The sequence below is a fragment of the Salvelinus sp. IW2-2015 genome, linkage group LG20 (assembly GCF_002910315.2).
Source record: "Salvelinus sp. IW2-2015 linkage group LG20, ASM291031v2, whole genome shotgun sequence".
NCBI lineage: Eukaryota > Metazoa > Chordata > Actinopteri > Salmoniformes > Salmonidae > Salvelinus > Salvelinus sp. IW2-2015.
Genome location: NC_036860.1, coordinates 17,246,500 through 17,267,537, shown reverse-complemented (window position 1 = coordinate 17,267,537; position 21,038 = coordinate 17,246,500). Strand labels below are relative to the sequence as shown.

At 39.5% G+C, this 21,038-nt stretch overlaps 1 protein-coding gene across 2 annotated transcripts; it reads left to right on the top strand.

The window, feature by feature from the left end:
* Positions 1 to 917: 917 nt before the first annotated feature.
* Positions 918 to 20,949, top strand: LOC111981706 (sideroflexin-5). Of its 2 annotated transcripts, XM_024013106.3 has the most exons (14): positions 918 to 1,100; positions 10,326 to 10,394; positions 10,779 to 10,856; positions 11,054 to 11,080; positions 12,745 to 12,799; positions 12,899 to 12,924; positions 13,152 to 13,205; positions 13,357 to 13,413; positions 13,970 to 14,035; positions 14,346 to 14,436; positions 15,314 to 15,429; positions 17,872 to 17,957; positions 18,260 to 18,377; positions 18,580 to 20,949. In XM_024013106.3, exons 1-14 carry the CDS (start codon positions 1,044 to 1,046, stop codon positions 18,655 to 18,657), a joined length of 978 nt encoding a protein of 325 aa, XP_023868874.1. In that variant the 5' UTR covers positions 918 to 1,043; the 3' UTR covers positions 18,658 to 20,949. The 2 variants fall into 2 exon arrangements, with proteins under 2 accessions (XP_023868874.1, XP_023868875.1); XM_024013107.3 differs by lacking the exon at positions 10,779 to 10,856 and having other exon boundaries at positions 938 to 1,100.
* Positions 20,950 to 21,038: the final 89 nt, after the last annotated feature.

Genomic DNA, 21,038 nt, shown 5'->3' with positions numbered 1-21,038 from the left:
AAGAATAATGGTCTGGGGCTGTTTTTCATGGTTCGGACTAGGCCCCTTAGTTCCAGTGAAGTTCTTAAAGATACAGCATACAATGACATTCTAGACGATTCTGTGCTTCCAACTTTGTGGCAAAAGTTTGGGGAAGGCCCTTCCCTGTTTCAGCATGACAACGCCCCCGTGCACAAAGTTAGGTCCATACAGAAATGGTTTGTCGAGATCGGTGTGTAAGAACTTGACTGGCCTGTACAGAGCCCTGACCTCAACCCCATTAAACACATTTGGGATGAATTGGAACACAGACTGCAAGCCAGGCCTAATCGCCCAACATCAGTGCCCAATCTCACTAATGCTCGTGGCTGAATGGAAGCGAGTCCTCACAGCAATGTTCCAACATCTAGTGGAAAGCCTTCACAGAAGAGTGGAGGCTGTTATAGCAGCAAAGGGAGGACCAACTCTATATTAATGCCCATGATTTTGGAATGAGATATTCGACGAGCAGGTGTCCACATACTTTTAGTGTAATTAATTAATCTCAGTCAGTGATTGACAGTAAGTAGCCTATAGGTTTTATTGCATGTTAAATGAGATTTCTAGTTTAATCCGTTTAATTTCGGCCTATTTCATTCAGGTAAACTAGTATATTGGCTTGATAGCGGAATTGGTCTTTTTGGTTTGCTAGTGTAATGACACATCGAGGGTTCTCGGTTGAACGTGGACGCAACGTGGACGCACGCCGAGCAGTGCAGTGAAAAGAGTGTGTCCCTTATTTTCATGGACAGATTTTGGGCGAAGTAAAACCTCTCGCTTCGCCTCTTCCTCTCTGCCAAACCACAAAAACAGTTATGCAACCTATTTTCAAATGATCAATTATTTGGGATGTGTAGTCATCTTGTATAACTTTCGCTGTGTAACTGGAGATGGCAGAAACTACACCTCCCAAGTAACATTGCGATTAATTGCTTTTCTAGTTTCACTGGAGTATAGCCAGTTCACTACTTAAAAATCCCGTTTCATGATTGACTTTATTTATAACCAAATACTTATCCGTTCTCATGGCGGAATCTGCAGCCTGTCCTGCATTCCAACTTGGAAGACCTCGATATGATCAGGTAAAGCATATTTTTTGACTTTTTTGTATCATTAATCCCATTGTTTGGTGTCTCTAAGAATGCAAAAAAACACTATAGATCCGACCTCTGCCTGCGATAACATCATTATGCTCGCTGCTTGCGAAAGTTGCCTCTGATGTCCGCTCGATACATGTTTGTAAAATCTTTGTAGCGCAATCCTGTTTATGTGCTGTGCAAATGCAAGAAAGTATCCTACTTTCTTGAAATTAACAAGTAGCGAAAACGAGGGGTGGGGATGTGTTTCGGAGATGATAGCAGGGTTGGCCGCCCCATCCTATGGTCCTAATAATGGATCCAATTTTTTTGCGTGCCTGACCTGTAAATCAGCATTATTCTTACTTAAAGAAAAATTGCTAAAATGTTCTAGATTTTTTTCAGGTTCTTTATTACACTTGAGTAGACTGCACTAAATAGGCATATAGAACAGCCTAAATATAATTGAATAGCTTTATTATTACTTTTTATGTGACATCCGGATTATTTTTGCGCCTTTTTATCTCTCGGGCATAATCTGAAACATTCATGAGGGATAAAAAAGTGACAAGTAAGAATTTATGTAGGCCTCATCATTTTGTTTAAAAAAAAAAGTGTTCCTTCCAGCTAGTGATGCACCGATATGACATTTTTGTTCAATACTTATTTTCCTTGCCAAAAAAACGATACCGATAAAGCTAACTGATATTTAAAATTTTAGTGGCTTTTTAAGCATTCTAGTACAGTTTAAATAGTTAACACACACGGACGCAGAGGTCTAAGGCACTGCATCTCAGTGCAAGAGGCGTCACTACAGTCCTTGGTTCGAATCCAAGCTGTATCACATCCGGCCGTGATTGGGAGTCCCATAGGGCGGCGCACAATTGGCCCAGCCCATAGGCGGAAATCCCAGGGGGGACGGGGGGGACACGACCCCCCCATCCTGGGAAAAATATGATTTGTCCCCCCCAATCTATCACTGTAAACATAACTATGTAATTTCAATAATATTAATAATACGCAATGAAAGCAGTTGTGCTGATTATAGACACTTAATAGCGCCTTTTTAAGTTTCAAAAGATTGCGAGCCAACCCCGCCTTTGCCTCACAATGGTTTGATCCACTGCCAGTTCTTTAGCTGGCAAGGTAATAGAGGGTTCGTATCTACTGTCGCGAGCACATGTACGTAACTGACGTGAGGTTAATCCAGTCAATCGCGCCATAGCAATGTTTACATTTTTATGTTGGCAGGGTTCACACACTAGCTGAATTTGCAGAGCTAGCGCGCAAACTAAAGCAAACATTAACTAGCAAGCTAGCTAGTACCTATTCCATTAATGTGGCGTCGTCAAAGATGGAATCTTTGCTATCGTCAATTTATTCCAAGATCAGCATGCAGCTTTAGTGCTTCAAAGTCCCTGTGATAAGGTTAGCTATAAACTGAAGTCCAAACTGAACAGAACTACACTCTCTTATACCATTGTCTTAAATATATTTAATGGTCTCGTCTCAGGGGGTAGGCAATTAGGCAATGGTAGGCAATGGTCTCAGGCTATTCTGCATGGGAAATGTGGGGACCCGGTGCCCAATTAGGCTACATGTAGCCAATGGGGTTAACCCCAGGTTGTTTTCCCCATAGGCGGCGGGACCTCGTCGTTCTATCTAATACCGACTGGGACTATCCAGACTCATTGCGAAGAAGAAACTATCCTCCATGGGTGTGGCATAGTGTTCGGCTGGAGCAAGGAGTTTGGATAGCCAGGCAAACATCAGATAGTTCATCTCCTAAGAATCTGGGTCATCCTGTTGCACACATTGCAAGATTAATGGTCTGTCTACCCTTAGACAGACTATGCCCTTCCCTGGACCACCCATGGCTGTGCCCCTGCCCAGTCATGTAAAGCGCCATTTAAAAATGAAATCCATAGATTAGGCCCTAATGAATTTATTTCAATTGACTGATTTATTTCCATTGACTGATTTTATATTTCGAGGTTGGACGTTAGCACGTTGTGCGTACCACTAATATTGGCCGATTCCGATATGCTCACCCGATATATTGTGCATCCCTAGTCTGAATACTTTCCGAATGCACTGTATGTGAGAATGCTGTTTATTGACTACAGTTCAGCATTCAACACTATTGTTATCTCCAAGATGTACCCTTTGTTCACCCACAACTGAGTGGTTTTGAATGACAGAACTCCATCAAGTTTGCTGACGACACCATGGTTGTAGGCCTGATAACCAACAACGACGAGTCAGCCTATAAGGGGAGGTATGTGAACTGGCATTGTGGTGCCAGGACAACAACCTCTCCCTCAACTTCAGCAAAACCAAGGAGTTGATTGTTGACTTCAGGAAGCAGAGGAGGTAACATGCCCCGATCCACATCAACGGGACTGCAGTAGAGAGAGTCAGCAGTTTTAAGTTTCTTGGCGTCCACCTCACGAGGACTTGACATGGACCACAACACCACCACTCTTGTCAAGAGGGTGCAACTGCGTCTCTACACACAGCTGAAGAAAATCGGCATGCCACCCAGTCCTCTCCAAATACTACCTCTTCAAAATATAGAGGGTCCTGACCAGTTGCATCACGGCCTGATACGGGAATTGCTCCATCCACAACCACATGGCCCTCCAGTGGGTGGTGAAGACATCTGTGTACATCACTGGGACCATGCTCCCACCCATCCAGGACATCTACTCAAAATGGTGCCTGAGAAAGGCCTGCAGCATCAAGGACCCACACACCCCAGCCATGAGCTATTCACTCCCTTACCATTGGGCAGACTGTATCGGCTCATGAGGTCTGATGCCAACATGCTCAGGGACAGTTTCCATCTACAAGCCACTAGAATGACCACTTGCACTGACTCTCCGCACCTCAGCACCAGGGTTGGGGTGTATCGGATTACAAAAAAAACTAACTGCAATTCATTACCAGCTAAAATATTGTAATCAGATTACAGATATTTTTGAAAAACTAGAATATTACTTCTAGGATAACTTTTAAATTCAGAATTATTTTGGGGACACCTTTCTGTTTTCTCAATGACATTCCAATCAGTATTTTTTTTAAAGGCGCATGTTTTAAGTTTGTTCTGCCTGAGCGAGTCTGACCACAAATCAGAGACCACTATGACGACACACCAAATGCATTTGATGGATCACGGGAAAAGAGAAGGAATAGGCTTTTGTAGGCTACAGTCCAAGCTTTGTATTCCAATGGTGCGACTGCTGTCGGCATCCAAAGATAATCCTACTTGAATAAACGTTTGGAGATAAGGACTAGAGCCTTGGTACGTAACCAACGGACGGACGATACTGATATCTGTTATTATTGATATCTAGACTACATAGCATATTGATGTGAATCACACTGCTGCTCTCATTTATTTGCGCCTTACGGATTGTGGTTGTTGTGGATTGCTGTTCACAAATGTATGTGTATTTTAACCCAATAATGGTTGAATTGAAGAAGTTTAAGCTGCCTATCAATCATTGTTTTTGCGACCATGGGTATATTTATTAGAGAAACCGTTTACAGTTTAAGAATCACACGGAAGCAAGAAGAGCAAAACAAGAGTTTCTATTGAACAAATTCAGGTAGGTCCCTCCCTGTTTCATTCCGTTTGCTTCTGTTTAAGAAACGTTTTGCATCAGAATCAGAGTAATGAATATGCCTCCGGTGGACAGCCAGTGAAAAATACGCTGTTGCAACAGCTGCATAGTCCGGATCCCAGGCTATGGAATGAAAGTTTGAGTTCCATACTGTCAAAAACACGTTTAATTTAAGAAGACCAGTAGTGGGGCTTTTATTTTCTTCATGGAAAATGACCATCTTGTTTTTCACGCGCAAATAGCACTTTTCCGGTAGTGTTCAAGCATGCCATTCTGAGAGCAGCATTTATTTTTCAACTCAAAGCAATGAGCCCAATCAGTCCTCCATAATAAAGGCAGAACTGAGCGATTTCTGTTAGCTGCAAAGTCAAAATAAGCTATATTGTAAAAGTATTTTTGGTATTAATTTAAGGTTATAGTTAGGCATTAGGGTTAGCAGTGTGGTTAAGGTTAGGTTTAAAATCAAATTGTATGACTTTGTGGCTGTGCCAGCTACTAACCTGAGCCTCTTAAGGGGAAAGTGATCAAAAAGTACCTGAAAGTAATCCGATTACAATACTGAGTTTGGGTAATCCTAAAGTTATTACTGATTACAGTTTTGGACAGGTAATTCATAACTGTAGAAGATTACATTTAGAAAGTAACCTACCCACCCTGCTTAGCACACACACACACACACACACACACACACTCATTCATGCAACACTAGTGCGATTAACCAAAATGTCAATTCCTTTTTTTCTGAGGTCAATGGACAGCTTTTCTAGAGATATATCAGATCAAACCAGAACTATGTGATGTAGTAGGGAGTTGTAGATTCCAATAGGCCTATATTCTACATAGTTTTGCACAGAAAACGTGGTAATTAATTACAATGACCATAATCCATTGCACGCCTACTTGTCCGTTCTGTGTTTCTTTTACGCCTGCTACGTAAAAGAGACAGAATGTGTGATCGAGAGGGATAGACACCGAGGTATAATAAGGGGGTAGAGAGTATTTGCTTCATGAAGTATCTTTACCTGAAAATACATTAACTAAGCGATTAATAAATAGTATTCAGCAGTCATAAAAGTATGCCTTATTTACATTGAAGAACTACTAAAATAGTGATTTTTGTCAGACAGCATAGCTCGCAGCTCTATAGAGATGATGACTTGGAAGTCATCAAATTAAACAAATGTAGTATACACAATTTAAATATTTTAAAGTAATGTGAATAAATTAGACTGGAGTTAATAAGTGATAAGCAGTAATGGGCAGTCACTACCATCATGGGACTTATATTAGTGCATAGTGCATTTAATGTTGAAAAAAAAGTAGCGTAATCGAAAACCAACCGACACAGAATCGACCTCAAAAAACACCATTCGCTCAGCACTTTGACACACACACACAATGCCCCCTTCCCCAAAACATGTGTAAATATTGGACAAAATTGTGCCTTCCTGTATTATACTGATGCTAAAATGTTTATTCTACTGAGCCATTACTTTGTGTTCTTATTTCTTATTGTTGCATTGTCGGGAAGGAACCTGCAAGTAAGAATTCCGTAGGACGATGTATACCATGTGTATCCCGTACATAAGACTAATGAACTTGATACTTGAAAGATAGTCATTTACACGGGCTATTGCATGGCTCCAAGTAGTCTCTTCTCACAGCTCCAAGAGGCTTAAGTCTATTTAGACCTCCATTTCGCAACCTCTGATGCAATTGCAAAACCAAAATAATTGTGTTCATGTGAAACATTGAATCATCCTGCAATAACAATTTAGATTTTATCATTACAAGCATCCAGTCATTTGATGTCAAACGCTGCATTTATCAATGGGTGATGGAAGGTTTCATTGTTTCACGAATAGAGCATCCGTCCATATGTTGTGGCCCAAAAATCTTCAGCACAGGTTGGCTTACAGTAAAAAAGGCATATGCAGTAACATTTTCAGTTCGTTGCATTATACCAGTTAAAATTAGGCCAGGTCTTGAATCTCACTGACTCCTTTTGCTGCTGCCCGTGATACATCTCTGCTAGCTGTGTGTTGTGTATTCTCTGGAGAACTGTAGCACATGCATAATTAAAGCAGTCTTCTCACATGGAGCCTGTGCTCTTCTCCCAGACAAAACTGGAGCTACAGCAGCGCTGCAGATGTAGGAACTTAATTTGAGCCAGTTGGCTACAGCAGAAAAACAATCCTGCATCAACAGGAAATTTGAATTATATTGTGGGTTATAATTAATGGACAGTTTTGTAGGGATTGATACATTTTTCATAAGGTAAAATCAAGTCTGAAATTTCAAAGTGTAAATTGTTAACTTCAGAAGCCTTTTTCATCTTCAAATACACTACAACTATCTGTATACATGGGCTGTGAAGACATTTATATATGGGCTGTGAGGACACTGAATAACAAGGATACACAGATTTACAGAACGGTAGCTACTGCATTCTTCACAATTACATGTCATTAGAGGTGGAGGAGTGTGTTTTCAATTAAAACGGAATGTAGGAAAGATAATGAAGATGGAGGTACGAACTCTCCTGTCTTTTGCCTTTCGTCTCCTGCCTTTCATAAGTGATGCATGGCTTGAAGGCATCTGATTGAAGCTGCCATGTTTCAGTCCATCTGGTTTGACAAATTGAATCTTGGCATGCACTGCCATCAGGCCTTTTCAAACTGTTGGCTCACAATGTACGGCCGGGCCCATCTAGTAAGGGGAAGGGAAAAACAAAATATTTCACCACCAAGTTTAGTTTAGTTCATTAGGATCCCCATTAGCTACTGCACATGCAGCAGCTACTCTTCCTGGGGCCCACATAAACGTACAAATACATTAAAGTTCAGAATAGTTAGACAAGGGTTTTTATATATACAGTGGCAAGAAAAAGTATGTGAACTCTTTGGAATTACCTGGACTTCTGCATAATCTGTGTATCCTTTTGTTATTCCGTGTCCTCACAGCCCATATATAAATGTCTTCACAGCCCATATATAAATGTCTTCACAGTCCATGTTTACAGAGGCAGGATCTTAATTTGATCACCCTGTTGCTGGATAACTTGTAGTGTATTTGAGGATGAAAAAGGCTTCTGGAAGTTAGTAATTTACACTTAGAAATTTCAGACTTGATTTTACCTTACGAAAAATGTATCAACCCCTACAAAACTGTCCAGATAATTCCAAAGGGTTCACATACTTTTTCTTGCCACTGTGTGTGTGTGTGTGTGTGTGTTGTGGTTGTTGTTGTTGTGTGTGTTGTTGTGTGTGTGTGTGTGTGTGTGTGTGTATGAAGGCTATTCCATGTGAGAAATTGCCAAGAAACTGAAGATCCGTACAACGCTGTATACTACTCCCTTCACAGAACAGAGAAAACTGGCTCTAACCAGAATAGAAAGTGGAAGTGGTTTGAGAAACAGACGCCTCACAAGTCCTCAACTGGCAGTTTCATTAAATAGTACCCGCAAAACACCAGTCTCAACATCAACAGTGAAGAGGTGACTCCGGGATGCTGGCCTTCTAGGCAGAGTTGCAAAGGAAAAAGCCATATCTCAGACTGGCCAATAAAAAGAAAAGATTAAGATGGGGGAAAAAAACACACACTGGACAGAGGAACTCTGCCGGTACGAGATCTTCAGTTTCTTGGCCATTTGGAATAGCCTTCATTTCTCAGAACAAGAATAGACTGACGAGTTTCAGAAGAAAGTTATTTGTTTCTGGCCATTTTGAGCCTGTAATCGAACCCACAAATGCTGATGCTCCAGATACTCAATTAGTCTAAAGAAGGTCAGTTTTAATGCTTCTTTAATCAGAACAACAGATGTGCTAACATAATTGCCAAAGTGTTTTCTAATGATCAATTAGCCTTTTAAAACGATAAACTTGGATTAGCTAACACAACGTGCCACTGGAACACAGGAGAGATGGTTGCTGATAATGGGCCTCTGTACACCTACATAGATATTCCATAAAAAATCTGCCTTTTCCAACTACAATAGTCATTTACAACATTAACAATGTCTACACTGTATTTCTGATCAATTTGATGTTATTTTAATGGACATAAAATGTGCTTTTCTTTCAAAAACAAGGACATTTCTAAGTGACCTCAAACTTTTGAACGGTAGTGTATATCTCATTCTAAAAATAAATATAAAATAAGAGCAGTGGTGAAAAAAGTACCCAAACTGTCATACTTGAGTAAAAGTAAAGATGCCTTAATGGAGAATTACTCAAGTAAAAGTGAAAGTCACCCAGTAAAATACTACTTGAGTAAAAGTCTGAAGGTTTTAAATATACTTAAGTATCAAAATTAAATGTAATAGCTAAAATATACTAAAGTATTGAGAGTAAGTATAAATCATTTAAAATTCCCTATATTAAGCAAACCAGACTGCACCATTTTCTTGTTTTAATTTATTTACGGATAGCCAGGTTCACACTCCAACACTCAGACATCATTTGCAAAAAAACTAAGCATTTGTGTTTATTGAGTCCGCCAGATCAGAGGTAATAGGGATGACCATGGATGTTCTCTTGATAAGTGCATGAATTTGTCCTGCTAGCCATTCGAAATGTAACGAGTACATTTCAGGGAAAATGTATGGAGTAAAATGTACATTATTTTCTTTAGGAATGTAGTGAAGTAAAAGTTGTCAAATATAAAAAGTAAAGTACAGATACCCCCAAAAAATAATTAAGTAGTATTTTAAAGTATTTTTACTTAAGTACTTTACACCTCTGAATAAGAGTTATATATTGGAACGATACCAAGAGACACAAGAGACATATAACCAAGTAAGAAGGACTCTGCGATAGAGGGGTGACGAAAACATGCTCAAGTGCACTGTCTTAAGAGTCAACCCACACATCTGTTCTGTCTTACTTTGTATCCCTCAAATATTTTCTAGTAATTTAACTCTAAACAACAGTTAGCAGCTTAACCACTTCTCTTCAATCCACATCATTTGAAATTGAGACGTTGATTCATTATTTAAATGTTGAATTTGGGTACCCACAAATGACACGTTATTAAAGATCATCTGCTTAATGACTATACAACAAATGTATTAAGGCATTCATAAAGTATTCATAAGCCCTACATAGCTTCACAAAGCATTTGTAAGTAATATAATACTACTTAAAGGTTGATATAAATTGTCCTTAGGTCTGCTGCTTTGGAAAATGTTGCATAACCTTTTTGTCACCCTTCACATAACATGTGATTTGCGGATTTCTGAGGCATCCATATTTGCCTTATGAAGGGTTTATGAAGGCTTCTTTGAGCCTTAAAAGTTATATTTTGTTTAGAGTGGGACTGGATTATTGAAGATGTGCACAAGCAATTTAGTTACTATCATTAATGGTATTCAATAAAGGAATGAATTGGTTGGTTTGAGTCTTGTCCTGCGAGGTCCCACCCACTCTGTGCACCACTGATAATGTACGTAGCCATTGAAGATGTTTTCTCCCTCTTTCCCCTGATTTCCCCCTCATTCTGTCCCCCTCACGTACAAGTGCGCTACCTATTTACAGAGAGATGGGGTGTTAAGATTTGGTATTGCATTAGCTCATCAAGAATTAACTACTTGCTTTGTCTTTTCCAGAGTTCATTTCTTGGCCGGCTGAAACACTTTGTAGAGATCATTGACCCCAGCACACTCTTTGTGTCTGAGGTAAGGTACAGTTGAAAACATCAATCCACGTACTGTTTTACTACTTCAGCAATTGGTTTTTGTAAAAGACCAGATTTATATATGAGACTTGGGAACTGTGGCAACAGGAGAATACCGTCCAATACTTTAGATCTGGAATCAAATCAGATAACACAGGGTCGGACTGGGAACAAAAATTGGCCCACAAATTTCTCATACACCAGCCCATTTTTCCCTCAAAGGCCCCATTGTTAGCCCATTGTTAATTCTGCTCAAAAATAATTTTGGGACAGGCCCACTGGGCAAAATAAGCCCTATTTCCTTCTATGAGATAACACATTAACTCGAAACCTAACTACCTATTTTTAATTATCTTGTTGACTCAAATGACACTTATCTCTCCAGAGACGATTGACAGAATGCATTAAGCTCCTGGATGAATTTAAACATGGAACACTACCACCTGGAGTTTCTGATCTACAGGTTAGCTTTTTGTTATCAGAAATTCCTTTGTCAGTGTTACAGAATATATACTTTTCCAAAATGTAATTTGATGTTAAGCATAATGTTTATGACACTTGCAATATGTAGCTGTAACACACTCCATACATTCAGCTGCCCAACATTTCCCCTCACTGCTCTGCACTGAAACAGCTGTGTTTTTTTTTATTACTATTTAGCTATGGGAAGCCCAAAAGGTCAAGCAGGTAAGTTGTGGCACACGTCTGTTCGTATAAAGCAGTCTGACCACATTTTGACCCATGTACAGTTGAAGTCGGACGTTTACATACACCTTAGCCAAATACATTTAACTCAGTTTTTCACAATTCCTGACATTTAATCCCAGTAAAAATTCCCTGTCTTAGGTTAGTTAGGATCACCACTTTATTTTAAGAATGTGAAATGTCAGAATAATAGTAGAGAGAATGATTTATTTCAGCTTTTATTTATTTCATCACATTCCCAGTGGGTCAGAAGTTTACATACACTCAATTAGTATTTGGTAGCATTGCTTTTAAATTGTTTAACTTGGGTCAAACGCTTTGGGTAGCCTTCCACAAGCGTCCCACAATAAGTTGGGAGAATTTTGGCCCATTCCTCCTGACAGAGCTGGTGTAACTGAGGCAGGATTGTATGCATCCTTGCTCGCACACGCTTTTTCAGTTCTGCCCAGAAATGTTATATTGGATTGAGGTCAGGGCTTTGTGATGGCCACTCCAATACCTTGACTTTGTTGTCCTTAAGCCATTTTGCCACAACTTTGGAAGTATGCTTGGGGTCATTGTCCATTTGGAAGACCTATTTGCGACCAAGCTTTAACTTCCTGACAGATGTCTTGAGATGTTGCTTCAGTATATCCACATAATTTTCCTTTCTCATGATGCCATCTATTTTGTGAAGTGCACCAGTCCCTGCACCAGTCCCTAGTCCCTGCTGCCACCCATGTGCTTCACGGTTGGGATGGTGTTCCTCAGCTTGCAGGCTTCCCCCTTTTTCCTCCAAACATAACGATGGTCATTATGGCCAAACAGTTCTATTTTTGTTTCATCAGACCAGAGGTCATTTCTCCAAAAAGTACGATCTTTGTCCCCATATAGATACTTTTGTACCTGTTTCCTCCAGAATCTTCACAAGGTCTTTTGATGTTGTTCTGGGATTGATTTGCACTTTTTGCACCTAAGTATGTTCATCTCTAGGAGACAGAACGCGTCTCCTTCCAAATCAAATCAAATTGTATTTCCTGAGTGGTATGACGGCGACGTGGTCCCACGGTGCTTGTACTTGCGTACTATTGTTTGTACAGATGAATGTGGTACCTTCAGGCATTTGGAAATTGATCCCAAGGATGAACCAGACTTGTGGAGGTCTACAATGTTCTTTCTGAGGTCTTGGCTGATTTCTTTTGATTTTCCCATGATGTCAAGCAAAGAGGCACTGAGTTTGAAGGTAGGCCTTGAAATACATCCACAAGTACACCTCCAATTGACTGAAATTATGTCAATTAGCCTATCAGAAGCTTCTAAAGCCATGACATCATTTTCTGGAATTTTCCAAGCTGTTTAAAGGCACAGTCAACTTAGTGTATGTAAACTTCTGACCCACTGGAATTGTGATACAGTGAAATAATCTGTCTGTAAACAATTGTTGGAAAAATTACTTGTGTCAAGCACAAAGTAGATGTCCTAACAACTTACCAAAGCTATAGTTTGTTAACAAGAAATTTGTGGAGTGGTTGAAAAACGAGTTTTAATTACTCCAACCTAAGTGTATGTAAACTTCTGACTTCAACTGTATGTATTGCCATACATACATTTTCCCTATCTTCTTTGAAGCATGATGATGTCACACTCTTTCTCATATCTGAATGCAGGCCATTATTCATCCTGACACAGGAGAGAAGATTTTCATGCCTTTTCGAATGTCAGGTATGGAACGAATGTCAGGAAGATTTTCACCAGAGTGACTTTTATTTTGTTAATGGTAATTTTGACACTGATTTTATATATATTTTTGCATCTAAACAGGTTATGTCCCATTTGGAACACCAATTGTAAGTCTTATATGAAATTATTACTGTATTTCATATGTGTCTATGGATACAATATTCAACTTTGTCCTGAAGTTGATTACTGTATGTAAATACGTGTAACAGCTGTTATGGTTATTTGTTTAACTGTTGGTTGTACTGACTTTTTGGGGTTGAGGGAAGCAGTCATTCTGGAGACCTTGCAGGACTAGAGCAGTTGCACTATTGTCTCTCTATCTGGCCTCATCTAGGTTGTGGGCCTTCTTCTTCCAAATCAGACTGTGGTATCCACCATTTTCTGGCAGGTAAAGACACGACAAGCAACCTTTTCAACAATAACGGTCCCATGTTAATATCCACATTGGATACGCTCTCCTTTCCAGTGAGGTAAAGTGATGTAATTGAATTTCACAGATTTTTTTATATATATTTTTTTATATATTTTTCTCCTTTCAGTGGCTTAACCAGAGTCACAATGCCTGTGTCAACTACTCAAACCGCAATGCTACTAAGGTAGTGTATGATGCTACCAAGGTAGTGTATGATGCTACCAAGGTAGTGTATGATGCTACCAAGGTAGTGTATGATGCTACCAAGGTAGTGTATGAGAGGACCATTTATATTATTTATGGCTTGATTCTCAGAAAAGCTATTGAATTACAATTCTGTGTAAGTGTTTTTTGGTCCACATACTGTGCTGCTCCATAGAAACTAGCACTGCGTCTCCTGCATCTGGTACTGTAGATTTCCTTCAATTTAGCCATGGCTCATGTCCATTAAGCACCAAATAGAAGGAAATGGACTGAAACAGCGAGGGACTACCTGGACTTGTGCAATAAGAGACATACATGTTTGTTTTCCGTTGCAAAAACGTTTAGCTATGGTTTGCTCGAATTAACACCACCCAGATGTACAGTATAGAAAGTGTTTTGAACATATGACTGACGTCAAAGTGTACATTTTTTCATTCACGGTTTTGGTATTCAAGAGAGCGATTTTAGCTGGTGTTAGTGAGTCTTACGTAAGAGGCTGTGAGATACTAAGTCATTCATGTTGTTGTTCATATTAGCCTACACCGTCATCCACGTTTCTTCAAGGTTACTTCGGAGCTGTGACCAGTGCTGTCTCCCTTGCGGTCAGTTGATGATTATTATACATTTATGGTAATGAATATTCCGTTTCAGCGATTCTGTCCTGCCTATTTCTGCTATATGTAACGTGTTAAATGGGTTTAGAGCACAGGCGGCCAATAGCACCTTAATTGGGGAGGACAGGCTCATAGTGATGGCTGAAACGGAATGAATGGAATAGTATGAAACACATCAAATACATGGTTTCCATGTGTTTGATACCATTCCATTCCAGCCATTATTATGAGCCGCCCTCCCCTCAGCAGCCTCCTGTGGTTTTCGAGTGTATCCTAACGTTTGTGCTGTGTTGTTTAGGTAGGACTGAATGTACTGATTCAGAAAGCCAACAGGTTGAGTCCAGCAACCCGGATGATAATACAGAGACTCATCCCTTTCCCAGCTGTGGGTAAGTATTCGTAAATAATTAAATAAAAACACATTAATATAGTGTTAATGTGAACATCTAGGCTTGATTTAACATCAGTTTATCACAATGTAATATGAGCTACAGGTGCAAATTAATAGGCTGCACTGCGTTTACTTTTGGGATCATTCTCCGTCTGTCCTGTATGTAGGTCTGCTTTTTATTAATAGAGCTTTGCTATAAATGCATCAATCACAGGGATAAATCACCTTTAACAAGAGCCGCAAATAAATTGGTGTCAGAGGAGGCAGAGTTTTGCTGCTGGTTTCTTCTCCATATGCTTTGTATGGTTAGCATTGTGTAGCTAATAGCTATCCTCCTACTACATAGATCTCTGTTCAAGATTGTCAAGGTTGTACTATACGCTCTCCCCAGTTGTAAATGTGAAACCTATGTGCTTACTAAGAGCCTGTCTATAGACCTCACGTGCTGAAGTGGAATACGCCAAACAAATCAAGATGAAATGGATACATTGGCCCTGTTGGAATACTCTTAAAATGCATCCTTCCTTCCTGCCATCCCTTAAGTAGTCGGCGGCAGGGAGCCTAGCGGTTAGAGCGTCGTTGGTTCAAAAACTGGAGTTGACAAGGTGAAAGATCTGATGTGCCCGTGAGCAAGGCACTCAACCCTAATTTGCTCCTGGGTCGCCGTACTACTATGGCTGACCCTGTAAAAAAATGAACATTTCACTGCACCTATCCGACTATTCTAGTTGTCTCGTAGTGTCAGATTAGTGATTTACTTCAAGAATGGGAGGAAGGAAAGATATGTTTTTAAGAGTATTCAAATGGGTAGGTCTCAATCTCAGCTGAATGTCAGGCATTGCCACTGTCACGACCAGTATTCTCTGCTTACTCAGCCAGTGCCAACATTTGCAACGTGGGCCTCATGAGGCACAATGAGCTGTCGGAGGGCGTCGACGTGCTGGACGAAAATGGGAACATATTGGGCTCCTCAAAGATTGCTGCCAAACATGTGAGTGGCTTGTCATCAGTGAGACCTCTCACACAAGCCTTTATAAGAACACTGTTTCCTTCCTGGCCATAGAGAGAAAATGAATGGAGTCATTCCACTAGCTAGCTATCAAGCATACTGTGCAGATACAGTGCCTTCAGAAAGTATGCATACCTCTTGACTTATTCCACATTTTGTTGTGTTAAAGCCAGAAAAAAGACGGCTAAATCGGTCCGCTAATATACAGCATCAGTCAAAAGTTTGGACACACCTACTCATTCAAGTGTTTTTCTTTATTTTTACTATTTTCTACATTGTAGAATAATAATTATGGCAAGAACAGCTCATAATATGGACTTGGTCTTTTACCAAATAGGGCTGTCTTCTGTATATCAACCCTACCTTGTCACAACACAACTGATTGGCTGAAACGCATTAAGGCGGCACACCTGTTAATCGAAATGCATTTCAGGTGACTACCTCATGAAGCTGGTTGAGAGAATGCCAAGAGTGTTCAAAGCTGTCTTCAAGGCAAAGGGTGGCTATTTTGAAGAATCTCAAATATAAAATATATTTTGATTTGTTTAACACTTTTTATGCTTACTACATGATTCCATATGTGTTATTTCATAGTTTTGATGTCTTCACTGTTATTCTACAATGTAGAAAATTGTTCAAATAAAGAAAAACCCTTGAATGAGTAGGTGTGTCCAAACTTTTGACTGGTACTGTATATTTTTATTAATATATTTTTTGAATTGAGATTTTTCAGGGGGTGCCCCTACTATGACAATATTTGTACATTTATTACATGTATTATTAATCTTTAAGCTCTGTCAAGTTGGTTGTTGATCATTGATAGACAGCCATTTTCAAGTCTTGCCATAGATTTTTAAGACGATTTAAGTCAAGACTGTAACTAGGCATCTCAAGAACTTTCCATATTGTCTTGGTAACCAACTCCATTGTATATATTTGGCCTTGTGTTGTAGGTTATTGTCCTGCTGAAAGGTAAATGTATCTCCGTGTTTGTTGGAAAGCAGACTGAAACAGGTTTTCCTCTAGGATTTCCCCTAGCTCTATTCCATTTATTTTTATTGAAAAAAAACTCCCTAGTCCTTACTGATGACAAGCATACCCATAACATGATGCAGACACCAACATGCTTTAAAATGTGAAGAGTGGTACTCAGCGATGTGTTGGATTTGTCCCAAACATAACACTTTGTATTCAGGACATAAAGTTAATTTCTTTGCCACATTTTTTGTAGTTTTACTTTAGTGCCTTATTGCAAACAGGATGCATGTTTTTTTGAATATTTTGTATTCTGTACAGGCTCCCTTCTTTTCACTCTGTCATTTAAGTTAGTATTGTGGAGTAACTACAATGTTGTTGATCCATCCTGTTTTCTCCTATCATGGCCATTAAAGCCATGATAGGATGATAGCCATGGCCGTTTTAAAGTCACCATTGGCCTCATTGTGAAATCACTGAGCGGTTTCCTTCCTCTCCAGCAACTGAGTGAGGAAGGACACCTGTATCTTTGTAGTGACTGGGTGTATTAATATACCATTCAAAGTGTAATTAATAACCACCGTGCTCAAAGAGATATTCAATGTCTGCTTTTTTATTTTTACCCAACTACCAATATGTGCCCTTCTTTGCGAGGCATTGGAAAACCTCCCTGGTCTTTGTGGTTGAATCTGTGTTTAACATTCACTGCTCGACTGAGGGACCTTTACAATTGTCTGTATGTGTGGGGTACACAGATGAGGTAGTCATTCAAAAATCATGTTAAACACTATTATTGCACACAGAGTGAATCCATGCAACTTATGTGACTTGTTAAGCAAATATTTACTTATGAACTTATTTAGGCTTGCCATAACATTTCAGCTTTTCATTTTTAATTAATTTATAAAAATTCTGAAAACATAATTCCACTTTGACATTATGGGGTATTGTGTGTAGGCCAGACCATTTTAAATTCAGGCAGTAACACAAAATGTGGAAAAGTCAAGGTGCTTGAATACTTTCTGAAAGCACTGTATATCAAATTCATTGTTTTAGCATATTCAATCAGTATTTAGAATGAAAGATACCCTGACCAAGATGGCCATCCTGTAATCATGGCCATTCTAGTGTTCTATTTAGTTCTCTGTTCCTGGCAAAATATTTTGTCTGCAAACTGTTGATATTTTATATTCGATGCAAAATGTGTATTTTTAATGTGTGGAGAATCAGTTTCTGAATAGTCTGTCTGTGACTGAAGTCAGTACGATTCTTCATATGAGGTTCAATAAAGGAAGTAAATTATAATTTATTATTAGTCTAACATATTTGTGTTTTTCCTCATATGTCCATATGCTGCATCCTTCAAACCTCATGGGATGTGGAATTTAATCCAACATATTGCAATGTTTTGAATTGAAGCATGTGCACAATATTGTTCTTTCCCCCCAGGCAATTATGGAGACGGCCTTTACCAGAGTGGTCCTCCCGATGCCAATCTTTGTCCTTCCTCCCATCATTATGTCCTACCTAGAAAAGTATGTCATGCTTCTAGATGGGTCAGAAATATTTAGTGTACTGCCTTGTCTAGTCCCTGCATTAATGTCAGAATAGTGTCAGTTGAGTTATGGTCATCCCAATACGTAAAGCCTGAAAAATAGGGTCCCGGATAGGACAATGTTTTCAACAGATGAACATTCTGTGCCATTTCATTTTTTGGCAGGGTGGAGGTGTTGACAATTACTATTGTAATCATGTGTAAGAAATGTTGTATTAGTGTTGAGATTGTACTCAATACAAATGCCAATATCAAATGTGTGCTTCCCTTCATGTCTGTTAGACTTCCATTGCTGCAGACAAATCGGAGGCTGTTGCTGCCCATCCACAGCCTGGTGTGTCTGGCTACCTTCAGCCTCTCCCTGCCCCTGGCCATCAGCCTATTCCCACAGATGTCTCAGGTACTACTGCTGCTGCTATCCCTGAAGGCTGGCTGGACAGCTGGGAGGAATTAACCTCATACACACTTCACTTGTCTCTCTTGTAATTAAGAACGAATGATAAAGGTTCTGGGTTTAGAGGTACTGTGACGGGCTATTAGGTGTTGCAGACGGTTGGTAGGTGTATTGTGTGCTTACATCTTTCTCTGGCCAACTTCAACAGATAGAGGTGTCTCAGCTTGAGCCGGAGATTGCAATGGCAACCGATTGCAAGGTGGTGACCTACAACAAGGGACTGTGATGACTGGCCCCCGAGGAGAGAGTAGAGGACAGGGCACTGAACAGCGGTGCAAATTAGCCTCCTTTTTGACTGGCTGTAACGGACACTCCAGGTCTCTCTCTGGTGTAGGGTGAAGTTGCCCCTAGACGCTGATCTTGGCTCAGTTTTGTATTTTCCCACTAATGGATTGGGGAAGGGAAGCTTATCCCAGATCTGAACCTAGGAGAAACTTCACCCTGGATCTCTGTCTCCCATAGCCTAACATGGTAACAGCTCCAGGCACTTTTTGCTGCATTAAAATAGTGTAGCATAGATAATGTACTGTCTTAATCAATGGTTTTAATACAACACATTCCATGGATTGTGAAAATTATGCAAATCAGTAAGGATTGAGGGAGGTTAACGGAACAATATTGTAGTAATATGTTATGATGAAACTTTATAATGTTATGCCCATACCAGCTATTTCGCAATTGGTCATGCTGATCAACCCAATTGTTTACATTTTTATGAGATGTTTTTATTGTTGACCCAAAGTTGTTTTTTCTAAAGTAAAAAATAAAATCTAAAATAGTTTTACAATCACATCAATCAGTGTTGAGTGATAGATCCAGATAGACTGTTACATACCCCTTGACTTATTCCACATTGTCTTGTTACACCCTGAATTCAAAATGGATTAGATAGATTTGTTTTCTCTCACCCATCTACACACAATACCCCATAATGACAAAGTGAAAACATGTTTTTAGAAATGTTTGCAACTTTATTGGGAATTAAATACAGAAATATCTCATTTACATAAGTATTCACACCCCGGAGTCAATCACATGTTAGAATCACCTTTGGCAGTGATTACAGCTATAAGTCTCTAAGAGCTTTGCACACCTGGATTGTACAATATTTACACATTCTTTTTTTTTATTCTTCAAGCTCTGTCAAGTTGGTTGTTGATCATTGCTAAACATCCATTTAAGTCTAGCCATAAATTTTCAAGCCTAATTAAGTCAACTGGAAGTAGGCCACTCAGGAACATTCAATGTTGTCTTGGTAAACAACTCCAGTGTATATTTGGCCTTGTGTTTTAGGTTATTGTCCTGCTAAAAGGTTGTTGATCCATCCTCCGTTTTCTCCTATCACAGCCATTAAACTCTGTAACTGTTTTCAAGTCACCATTGGCCGGCCTCATGGGGTAATCCCTGAGCGATTTCCTTCCTCTCCGGCAACTGAGTTAGGAAGGACGCCTGTATCTTTGTAGTAACTGGGTGTATTGATACACCATCCAAAGTGTAATTATTAAGTTCACCATGCTCAAAGGGATATTCAATGTTTGTTTTTTTTGTTTTTTTTTTGCCATCTACCAATAGGTGCCCTTATTTTGAGGCATTGGAAAACCTCCCTGGTGTTTGAATCTGTATTTGAAATTCACTGCTCGGCTGAGGGACCTTACAATTATCTGTATGTGTGGGGTACAGAGAGGAGGTAGTCATTCAAAAATCATGTTAAACACTATTCTTGCACACAGAGTGAGTCAATGCAACTTTATTATGTAACTTGTTTTGCAAATATTTTCTCCTGAACTTATTTAGGCTTGCCATAACAAAGGGGTTGAATACTTATTGACTCAAGACATTTCAGCTTTTCATTTTTAATGAATTTGCTTTTAAAAATCTAAAAACATTCCACATTGACGTTATGGGGTATTGTGTGTAGGCCAGTGACACAAAATGTGGAAAAAGTCAAGGGGTGTGAATACTTTCTGAAGTCACTGTATATCAAAAGATGGCCATCCTGTAATCATCTCCATTCTACTGTTCTATTTCATTCAAAATATATTGTCTGTAAACATAATCTCAATTTAATCCATTTTAAATTCAGGCTGTAACATAACAAAATGTTGGAAATAGTCTAGGGGTGGGAATACTTTATGAAAGCATTGTGTAATGTGAAAGAGCAGGCTAGGCTACTCTGTAGGCTACTTGAGTCTGATGTAAAGAGTACAAAGAGGGCCCTGTCCAGCAACGGCCCCTAGCCTCTACACCCTGTACCACAGGCTATGGTTGAATCCCAGTTCTCCACCCTCCTCCCGAGGTGTGGATCATGGATTTAAAAGCATTGGATTGGTGTAAGCGTTGGCTGGAGTAAGATTCCACCACTATGATGGGGAATGTGCAAGTGCACACTTGGGGAGAAGGGTGGAGAATCGGGATGCAGCCTAGGTATGTTTCTTGACTAGGGCCATTCTAGGACATTCTAGAGGAAGTCGGTTTGTGGACCATGGTTGCTAAAAAATAAAGTTTTCTATTCTACGTTTTTAGATTTTTGTACATTCCTTTCCCGATGATAATTGAATGAGAAAGGGTACAATACAGTATTGACTGTTTGAAGAAGTTAAATAACTG

Bases quoted from the DNA above. Each gene is read 5' to 3' on its own strand.
- LOC111981706 (XM_024013106.3), top strand. From the start codon at position 1,044: ATGGCGGAATCTGCAGCCTGTCCTGCATTCCAACTTGGAAGACCTCGA. The intron at 12,800-12,898 runs GTATGGAACGAA...GCATCTAAACAG, and splicing joins CATGCCTTTTCGAATGTCAG to GTTATGTCCCATTTGGAACA. The intron at 14,036-14,345 runs GTCAGTTGATGA...TGTGTTGTTTAG, and splicing joins CCAGTGCTGTCTCCCTTGCG to GTAGGACTGAATGTACTGAT.